This window comes from Eptatretus burgeri, chromosome 3 (assembly GCF_056783735.1).
Source record: "Eptatretus burgeri isolate ZD-2024b chromosome 3, Ebu_testis_v1, whole genome shotgun sequence".
NCBI classification, from domain to species: Eukaryota; Metazoa; Chordata; class Myxini; order Myxiniformes; family Myxinidae; genus Eptatretus; species Eptatretus burgeri.
This window is the reverse complement of record NC_140963.1, coordinates 80980749-80990748: the sequence shown is the minus strand read 5'-3', so window position 1 is coordinate 80990748 and position 10000 is coordinate 80980749. Positions and strand designations below refer to the sequence as shown.

The 10000-nt window shown below is 41.8% G+C and overlaps 1 protein-coding gene across 1 annotated transcript in view; it reads right to left on the bottom strand.

The window, feature by feature from the left end:
* Positions 1 to 2746: 2746 nt before the first annotated feature.
* LOC147030294 (uncharacterized) overlaps positions 2747 to 10000 on the bottom strand; it is a 15116-nt gene continuing 7862 nt past the window's right edge. Inside the window, exons 3-4 of the mRNA XM_085872175.1 lie at positions 4387 to 4632; positions 2747 to 3570 (exon numbers count right to left, since the gene is read on the bottom strand). Of these exons, the coding sequence (XP_085728301.1) occupies positions 2941 to 3570; positions 4387 to 4632 (876 nt within the window). The 3' untranslated portion in view covers positions 2747 to 2940. The remainder of the gene's footprint in view (positions 3571 to 4386; positions 4633 to 10000) is intronic.

Below are 10000 nucleotides of genomic sequence, written 5' to 3'. Positions count from 1 at the left end.
CTCCTTTTTTGGAGGTCTACTTTTTCTCTTTTTTTGAGGTCTACTTTTTCTCCAAATTTGGAGGTCTGCTTTTTCTCTTTTTTGGAGGTCTGATTTTTCTCTTTTATGGTGGTCTATTTTTCTCTTTGAGGGGGGGTCTCCCTTTTCTCTTTGAGGGGGTCTACCTTTTCTCTTTTTGGGGTCTCCCTTTTCTCTTTTGGGGGGGGGTCTCCTCTCTTTTTGGGGAAGTCTCCTCTCTTATTGGGGGGGTATCCTCTCTTTTGGGGCTGGGGTGTCCTCTTTTGTGGGGGTGTGCTCTTTTTTGGGGGAGTGTCCTCTTCTTTGTGGGAGGGTGTCTTCTCTTTTGGGGGGTTGGTGGGTCTCCTCTCTTTTTGGGGGTCTGCTCTCTTTAGGGGGGCTCCTCTCTTTTGGGGGGTCTCTTCTCTTTTGGGGGTGTCTCTTCTCTTTTAGGGGTGCCTCTCTTTTGGGGGGTTTGCTCTGTTTTTGGGGGTCTCCTCTGTTTTTTTGGGTGTTTCCTCTCTTTTTTTGGGGGGGGGGGTCTCCTCTCTTTTTCAGGGTCTCATTTTTCTCTTTTCATGGGGTCTTGTTTTTCTCTTTTCTTGGGGTCTGCTTTTTCTCTTTTTTGGGGGTCTGCTTCATCTCTTCTTGGGGTCTGCTTCTTTTCTTTGGGTTTGCTTCTTCTCTTTTCTTAGGGTCTGCTTTTTGTCTTTGTTGGGTGGTCTGCTTTTTATCTTTGTTGGGACGTCTCCTTTTTCTTTTTTGTGGGTCTGATTTTTCTCTTCTTTGGTGTTTGCTTTTTCTCTATTTTTGCGGTCTGCATTTTCTTTTTTGGGGGTCTGATTTTTACTCTTTCTTGGGGGTCTGATTTTTATTTGGGGGGTCTCATTTTCTTTTTTGGGGGTCTGCTTTTTGTCATTTTGGGGTTCTGCTTTTCTTGTTTTTTGGGGTCTGCATTTTCTTTCTTGGGGATCTGCTATTTCTCTTTTTTGGGGGTATCCTTTTTCTCTTTTTCTCCTGTTTTTTGGGGAAGGGGGTCTGCTTTTTCTCTTTTATAGTGTCTGCATTTTCTCTATTTTTGGGGTCTGCATTTTCTTTCTTGGGGGTCTGCTATTTCTCTATTTTTGCGGTCTGCATTTTCTTTTTTGGGGGTCTGATGTTTCTCTTTCTTGGGGGTCTGATTTTTATTTGGGGAGGTCTGCATTTTCTCTTTTGGGGGTCTGCTTTTTGTCATTTTTGGGGTTCTGCTTTTTCTCGTTTTTTGGGGTCTGCATTTTCTTTCTTGGGGATCTCCTATTTCTCTTTTTTGGAGGTCTCCTTTTTCTCAATTTTGGGAGCTCCTTTTTCTCTATTTTGGGCGCTCCTTTATCTATATTTTGGGCGCTCCTTTTTCTCTATTTTGGGCGCTCCTTTTTCTCTATTTTGGCCTCTCCTTTTTCTCTATTTTGGGCTCTCCTTTTTCTCTATGTTGGGCTCTCCTTTTTCTCTATGTTGGGCTCTCCTTTTTCTCTATGTTGGGCTCTCCTTTTTCTCTATGTTGGGCTCTCCTTTTTCTCTATGTTGGGCTCTCCTTTTTCTCTATGTTGGGCTCTCATTTTTCTCTATTTTGGGCTCTCCTTTTTCTCTATTTTGGGCTCTCCTTTTTCTCTATTTTGGGCTCTCCTTTTTCTCTATTTTGGGCTCTCCTTTTACTCTATTTTGGGCTCTCCTTTTACTCTATTTTGGGCTCTCCTTTTACTCTATTTTAGGCTCTCCTTTTACTCTATTTTGTGCTCTCCTTTCTCTCTATTATGGGCTCTCATTTTTCTCTATATTGGCCTCTCCTTTTTCTCTATTTCGGGCATCCTATTTCTCTATTTCAGGCTCTCCTTTTACTATAATTTGAGCTCTCCTTTCACTCTATTTTGGGCTCTCCTTTTACTCTATTTTTGGGCTCTCCTTTCTCTCTATTATGGGCTCTCCTTTCTCTCTATTATGGGCTCTCCTTTCTCTCTATTATGGGCTCTCATTTTTCTCTATTTTGGCCTCTCCTTTTTTCTCTATTTTGGGCTCTCCTATTTCTCTATTTCAGGCTCTCCATTTACTCTATTTTGGGCTCTCCTTTTACTCTATTTTGGGCTCTCCTTTTACTCTATTTTGGGCTCTCCCTTTACTCTGTTTTGGGCTCTCCATTTTCTCTCTTTCTTTTGGGGGGGGGCTGCTTTTTCTCCTTTTGGGAGTTTCTGCTATTTCTCTTTTTGGGGGACTGCTTTTTTTCTTTTTGGGGGTCTCCTTTTTCTCTTTTTGGGGGTCTTATTTTTCTCTTTTTGGAGGTCTGATTTTCTCGATTATGGTGGTCTGATTTTTCTCTTTGAGGGGATCTCCCTTTTCTGTTTTTTAGGGGGTTCTCACTTTTCTCTTTTGGGGGAGTCTCCCTTTTCTCTTTGGGGGGGGTGTCCCTTTTCTCTTTGGGGGAGGGTCTCCCTTTTCTCTTTGGGGGGGGGGTCTCCTCTCTTTTTCTGGTCTCCTCTCTTCTTGGGGGAGGGGTTATCCTCGCTTTTGGGAGTGGGGTGTCCTCTACTTAGGGGGATGTCCTCTTTTTGGGGGATGTCCTCGACATTGTAGGGTTGGGGGGTATTCTCTCTTTTGGGGGCTGCTCTCTTTTGGGGGCTCCTCTCTTTTGGGGGGTCTCTTCTCTTTTGGGGGTCTCTTCTCTTTTGGGGGGTCTCTCTTTTCGGTGGGGCTCTCTTTTCAGGGGGCTCTCTTTTAGGGGGGTCTCTTTTAGGGGGGTCTCCTCTGTTTTTGGGGTTTATCCTCTGTTTTTGAGGGGGCTGCTCTGTTTTGGGGGTCTCATCTCTTTTGGGGGGTCTTGACTATTTTGGGGGTCTCCTCTCTTTTGGGGGAGTCTCCTCTTTTGGGAGGGGGGGGGGGTTCGTCTCTTTTTCAGGGTCTCATTTTTCTCTTTCATGGGGTCTGCTTTTTCTCTTTTCTTGGGGTCTGCTTTTTCTCTTTTCTCGGGGTCTGCTTTTTCTCTTTTCTCGGGGTCTGCTTTTTCTCTTTTCTCGGGGTCTGCTTTCTCTCTTTTCTTGGGGTCTGCTTTTTCTCTTTCCTTGGGGTCTGCTTCTTCTCTTTTCTTGGGGTCTGCTTCTGTTCTTTTCTTGGGTTGTGCTTCTCTTTTCTTAGGGTCTGCTTTTTGTCTTTGTTGGGTGGTCTGCTTTTTGTCTTTGTTGGGACGTCTGCTTTTTCTTTTTTGTGGGTCTGTTTTTTCTCTTCTTTGGTGTTTGCTTTTTCTCTATTTAGGGGGTCTGCATTTTCTTCTTGGGGGGTCTGATTTTTCTCTTTTTTGGGGGTCTGATTTTTGTTTGGGGGGGAATGCTTTTTGTCATTTTTAGGGTTCTGCTTTTTCTCGTTTTTGGGAGTCTGCATTTTCTTTCTGGGGGATCTGCTATTTCTCTTTTTTGGGCGTCTCCTTTTTCTCTTTTTAGGGTGTCTCCCTTTTCTCCTGTTTTTTTTGGGAAGGGAGGTCTGCTTTTTTTCCTTTTTAGTGTCTGCATTTTCTCTATTTTTGGGGTCTGCATTTTCTTTCTTTGGGATCTGCTATTTCTCTTTTTTGGAGTTCTCCTTTTTCTCTATTTTGGGACCTCCTTTTTCTGTATTTTGGGCTCTCCTTTTTCTCTATTTTATGCTCTCCTTTTTCTCTATTTTATGCTCTCCTTTTTCTCTATTTTGGGCTCTCCTTTTTCTCCATTTTGGCCTCTCCTTTTTCTCTATTTTTGGCTCTCCTTTTTCTCTATTTTGGGCGCTCCTTTTTCTCTATTTTGGCCTCTCCTTTTTCTCTATTTTGGCCTCTCCTTTTTCTCTATTTTGGGCTCTCCTTTTTCTCTATTTTGGGCTCTCCTTTTTCTCTATTTTGGGCTCTCCTTTTTCTCTATTTTGGGCTCTCCTTTTTCTCTATTTTGGGCTCTCCTTTTTCTCTATTTTGGGTTCTCCCTTTTCTCTCTTTTTTGGGGGGGGTCTGCTTTTTCTCATGTTAGGGGGTTCTGGTATTTTTCTTTTTGGGGGCCTCATTGTTCTCTTTTGGGGGTCTTATTTTTATCATTTTTTTTGGGGGGAGGTCTGGTTTTTCTTTTTTGGTGGATCTGCTTTTTCTGTTTTTTTGGTGAGTCTCCTTTTTCAGTTTTTGGGTGAGGTCTGCTTTTTCTCTTTGTTGGGGGTCTGCATTTTCTTTTTAGGGGGGTCTCCCTTTTCTCTTGGGGGGGTGTCTCCTCTTTTTTTTAAGGAGGAGGGGGTCTCTCTTTTTGGGGGGAGGGGTCTTCTCTCTTTTTGGGGGGGTCTCCTCTCTTTTGGGGGGGGTCTCCTCTTTTTCAAGCACTCCTTTTTCTCTTTTTCAGGGTCTCATTTTAATCTATTTTGGGCTCTCCTTTTTCTTTTTTCATGGGGTCTGCTTTTTCTGTTTTCTTGGAGTCTTATTTTTCTCGCTTCTTGGGGTTTGCTTTTTCTCTCTTCTTGGGGTCTGCTTTTTCTCTTTTCTTGGAGTCTGCTTTTTCTCTTTTTGGGGGTTCTACTTTTTCTCTTTTTGGGGGTCTTATTTTTCTCTTTTTGGAGGTCTGATTTTTCTCTTTTTGGGGGAGGTCTGCTTTTTCTTTTTTGGTGGGTCTACTTTTTCTGTTTTTGGGGGTCTGCTTTTTCTCGTGTTTTTGGGGGAAGGGGGTCTGCTTTTTCTCTTTTTTAGTGTCTGCATTTTCTCTATTTTTGGGGTCTGCATTTTCTATTTTCTTGGGATCTGCTTTTTCTCTTTTCTTGGAGTCTGCTTTTTTTCATTTTGAGGGTCTTATTTTTCTCTTTTTGGAGGTGTGATTTTTCTCTTTTTGGAGGTCTGATTTTTCTCTTTTTGGGGGGGGAGGTATGCTTTTTCTTTTTTGGTGGGTCTGCTTTTTCTGTTTTTGGGGGTCTGCTTTTTCTCCTCTTTTTTGGGGAAGGGGGTCTGCTTTTTCTCTTTTTTAGTGTCTGCATTTTCTCTATTTTTGGGGTCTGCATTTTCTTTCTTGGGGATCTGCTATTTCTCTATTTTTGCGGTCTGAATTATCTTTTTTGGGGGTCCGATTTTTCTCTTTCTTGTGGTTTGATTTTTATTTGGGGGGGTCTGATTTTTCTCTTTTGCGGGTCTGCTTTTTGTCATTTTTGGGATTCTCCTTTTTCTCTTTTTGGGGTGTCTCCTTTTTCTCCTGTTTTTTTGGGAAGGGGGGTCTGCTTTTTCTGTTTTCTTGGAGTCTTATTTTTCTCGCTTCTTGGGGTCTGCTTTTTCTCTCTTCTTGGGGTCTGGTTTTTCTCTCTTCTTTGGGTCTGCTTTTTCTCTCTTCTTGGGGTCTGCTTTTTCTCTTTTCTTGGGGACTGCATTTTATCTTTTCTTGGAGTCTGCTTTTTCTCTTTTTCGGGGGTCTCCTTTTTCTCTTTTCGGGGGTCTTATTTTTCTCTTTTTGGAGGTCTGATTTTTCTCTTTTTGGGGGGGAGGTCTGCTTTTTCTTTTTTGGTGGGTCTGCTTTTTCTGTTTTTGGGGGTCTGCTTTTTCTCCTCTTTTTTGGGGAAGGGGGTCTGCTTTTTCTCTTTTTTAGTGTCTGCATTTTCTCTATTTTTGGGGTCTGCATTTTCTTTCTTGGGGATCTGCTATTTCTCTATTTTTGCGGTCTGAATTTTCTTTTTGGGGGTCTGATTTTTCTCTTTCTTGGGGGTCTGATTTTTATTTGGGGGGGGTCTGATTTTTCTCTTTTGCGAGTCTGCTTTTTGTCATTTTTGGGGTTCTCCTTTTTCTCTTTTTGGGGTGTCTCCTTTTTCTCCTGTTTTTTGGGGAAGGGGGGTCTGCTTTTTCTCCTTTTTAGTGTCTGCATTTTCTCCATTTTTGGGGTCTGCATTTTCTCTTTTCTTGGGGTCTTCTTTTTCTCTTTTCTTGAAGTCTGCTTTTTCTCATTTTGGGGTCTTATATTTCTCTTTTTGGAGGTCTGATTTTTCTCTTTTTGGAGGTCTGATTTTTCTCTTTTTTTGGGGGAGGTCTGCATTTTCTTTTTTGGTGGGTCTGCTTTTTCTGTTTTTGGGGGTCTGTTTTTTCTCCTCTTTTTTGGGGAAGGGGGTCTGCTTTTTCTCTTTTTTAGTGTATGCATTTTCTATATTTTTGGGCTCTGCATTTTCTTTCTTGGGGATCTGCTATTTCTCTTTTTGGAGGTCTCCTTTTTCTCTATTTTGTGACCTCCTTTTTCTCTATTTTGGGCTCTCATTTTTCTCTATTTTATGCTCTCCTTTTTCTCTATTTTTGGCTCTCCTTTTTCTGTATTATGGGCTCTCATTTTTCTCTATTCTGGCCTCTTCTTTTTCTCAATTTTGGGCTCTCCTTTTTCTCCATTTTGGGTTGTCCCTTTTCTCTCTTTTTTGGGGGGGGGTCTGCTTTTTCTCCTGTTGGAGGGTTCTGCAATTTCTCTTTTTGGTGGTGTCATTTTTTTCTTTTTGGGGGTGTTATTTTTATCATTTTTGGGGGGAGGTCTGCTTTTTCTTTTTTGGTGGGTCTGATTTTTCTCTTTTTTGGGTGGGTCTGCTTTTTCGGTTTTTGGGGGTCTGCATTTTCTTTTTTGGGGTCAGAATTTTCTTTTGGGGGGTCTCCCTTTTCTCTTGGGGGGGGGGTGTCTCCTCTTTTTTTGAAGGAGGAGGGGGTTCTCACTCTTTTTGAGGGGGAGGGTCTTCTCTCTTTTTTGGGGGGGTCTCCTCTCTTTTGGGGGGGTCGCCTCTCTTTTTCAGGCACTCCTTTTTCTCTTTTTCAGGGTCTCCTTTTAATCTATTTTGGCCTCTCCTTTTTCTTTTTTCATGGGGTCTGCTTTTTTCTGTTTTCTTGGAGTCGTATTTTTCTCGCTTCTTGGGGTCTGCTTTTTCTCTTTTCTTGGGGTCTGTTTTTTCTCTTTTCTTGGAGTCTGCTTTTTCTCATTTTGGGGGTCTTATTTTTCTCTTTTTGGATGTCTGATTTTTCTCTTTTTTGGGGGGGGAGGTCTGCTTTTTCTTTTCTGGTGGGTCTGCGTTTTCTCCTGTTTTTTGGGGAAGGGGATCTGCTTTTTCTCTTTTTTCGTGTCTGCATTTTCTCTATTTTTGGGGTCTGCATTTTCTTTCTTGGGGAACTGCTATTTCTCTATTTTTGCGGTCTGAATTTTCTTTTTTGGGGGTCTGATGTTTCTCTTTCTTGGGGGTCTGATTTTTATTTGGGGAGGTCTGCTTTTTTTCTTTTGGGGCCTGCATTTACTTTTTGGGGGGGGTGTCTCCCCTCTTTTGGGGTGGTCTCCTCTCTTTTTCAGGGTTTCCTTTTTCTCTTTTTCAGGGTCTCATTTTTCTCTTTTCATGGGACCCGCTTTTTCTCTTTTCTCGGGGTCTGCTTTTTCTCTTTTATTGGGGTGTGCTTTCTCTCTTTTCTTGGGGTCTGCTTTTTCTCTTTTCTTGGGGTCTGCTTCTTCTCGTTTCTTGGGGTCTGCTTCTTCTCGTTTCTTGGGTTGTGCTTCTTTTCTTTTCTTGGGTTGTGCTTCTCTTTTCTTGGGGTTGGCTTTTTGTCCTTGTTGGGACGTCTGCTTTTTCTTTTTTGTGGGTTGATTTTTCTCTTCTTTGGTCTTTGCTTTTTCTCTATTTTGGGGGTCTGCATTTTCTTTTTTGGGGGGTCTGATTTTTCTCTTTCTTGGGGGTATGATTTTTATTTGGGGGGTCTGATTTTTCTCTTTTGGGGTCTGCTTTTTGTCATTTTTGGGGTTCTGCTTTTTCTCGTTTTTGGGGGTCTGCGTTTTCTTTCTGGGGGATCTGCTATTTCTCTTTTTTGGGGGTCTCCTTTTTCTCTTTTTAGGGTGTCTACCTTTTCTCCTGTTTATTTTTGGGAAGGGGGGTCTGCTTTTTTTCCTTTTTAGTGTCTGCATTTTCTCAATTTTTGGGGTCTGCATTTTCTTTCTTGGGGATCTGCTATTTCTCTTTTTGGAGGTCTCCTATTTTGGGCGCTCCTTTTTCTCTATGTTGGGACCTCCTTTTTCTCTATTTTGGGCTCTCCTTTTTCTCTATTTTATGCTCTCCTTTTTCTCTATTTTAGCCTCTTCTTTTTCTCTATTTTGGGCGCTCCAATTTCTCTATTTTGGGCTCTCCTTTTTCTCTATTTTGGGCGCTCTAATTTCTCTATTTTGTCTCTCCTTTTTCTCTATTTTGGGCTCTCCTTTTTCTCCATTTTGGCCACTCCTTTTTCTCTATTTTGGGCTCTTCTTTTTCTCTATTTTGGGCTCTCCTTTTTCTGTATTTTGGGCTCACCTTTGTCTCTATTTTGGGTGCTCTTTTTTCTCTATTTTGGGCTCTCCTTTTTCACGATTTTGGGCGCTGCTATACCTCTATTTTGGGTGCTCCTTTTTCTCTATTTTGTGCTCTCCTTTTTCTCTATTTTGGGCTCTCCTTTTTCTCGATTTTGGCCTCTCCTTTTTCTGTATTATGGGCTCTCCTTTTTCTGTATTATGGGCTCTCATTTTTCTCTATTTTAGCCTCTCCTTTTTCTCTATTTTGGGTTTTCCCTTTTCTCTGTTTTTTTTTGGGGGGGGTCTGGTTTTTCTCCTGTTGGGGGTTCTGCTATTTCTCTTTTTGGGGGTGTCATTTTATTCTTTTTGGGGGTCTTATTTTTATCATTTTTAGGGGGGGAAGGTCTGCTTTTTCTTTTTTGGTGGATCTGCTTTTTCTCTTTTTTGGGGGTCTGCGTTTTCTTTCTGGGGGATCTGCTATTTCTCTTTTTTGGGGTCTGCATTTTCTTTCTTGGGGATCTGCTATTTCTCTTTTTGGAGGTCTCCTATTTTGGGCGCTCCTTTTTCTCTATGTTGGGACCTCCTTTTTCTCTATTTTGGGCTCTCCTTTTTCTCTATTTTATGCTCTCCTTTTTCTCTATTTTAGCCTCTTCTTTTTCTCTATTTTGGGCGCTCCAATTTCTCTATTTTGGGCTCTCCTTTTTCTCTATTTTGGGCGCTCTAATTTCTCTATTTTGTCTCTCCTTTTTCTCTATTTTGGGCGCTCCTTTTTCTCTATTTTGGGCACTCCAATTTCTCTATTTTGGGCTCTACTTTTTCTCTATTTTGGGCGCTCCTTTTTCTCTATTTTGGGCTCTCCTTTTTCTCCATTTTGGCCACTCCTTTTTCTCTATTTTGGGCTCTTCTTTTTCTCTATTTTGGGCTCTCCTTTTTCTGTATTTTGGGCTCACCTTTGTCTCTATTTTGGGTGCTCTTTTTTCTCTATTTTGGGCTCTCCTTTTTCACGATTTTGGGTGCTGCTATACCTCTATTTTGGGTGCTCCTTTTTCTCTATTTTGGGCTCTCCTTTTTCTCTATTTTGGGTGCTGCGATACCTCTATTTTGGGTGCTCCCTTTTCTCTATTTTGTGCTCTGCTTTTTCTCTATTTTGGGCTCTCCTTTTTCTCGATTTTGGCCTCTCCTTTTTCTGTATTATGGGCTCTCCTTTTTCTGTATTATGGGCTCTCATTTTTCTCTATTTTAGCCTCTCCTTTTTCTCTATTTTGGGTTTTCCCTTTTCTCTGTTTTTTTTTGGGGGGGGTCTGGTTTTTCTCCTGTTGGGGGTTCTGCTATTTCTCTTTTTGGGGGTGTCATTTTATTCTTTTTGGGGGTCTTATTTTTATCATTTTTAGGGGGAGGTCTGCTTTTTCTTTTTTGGTGGATCTGCTTTTTCTCTTTTTTGGGGTGGGTCTGCTTTTTCTCTTTTTGGGGTGGGTCTGCATTTTCTTTTTTGGGGTCTGCATTTTCTTTTTGGGGGGTCTCCCTTTTCTCTTGGGGGTGTCTCCTTTTTTGAAGGAGGAGGGGGTCTTACTCTTTTTTGGGGGGAGGGTCTTCTCTTTTGGGGGGGTCTCCTCTCTTTTTCAGGCACTCCGTTTTCTCTTTTTCAGGGCCTCCTTTTAATCTATTTTGGGCACTCCTTTTTCTTTTTCATGGGGTCTGCTTTTTCTGTTTTATTGGAGTCTTATTTTTCTCGCTTA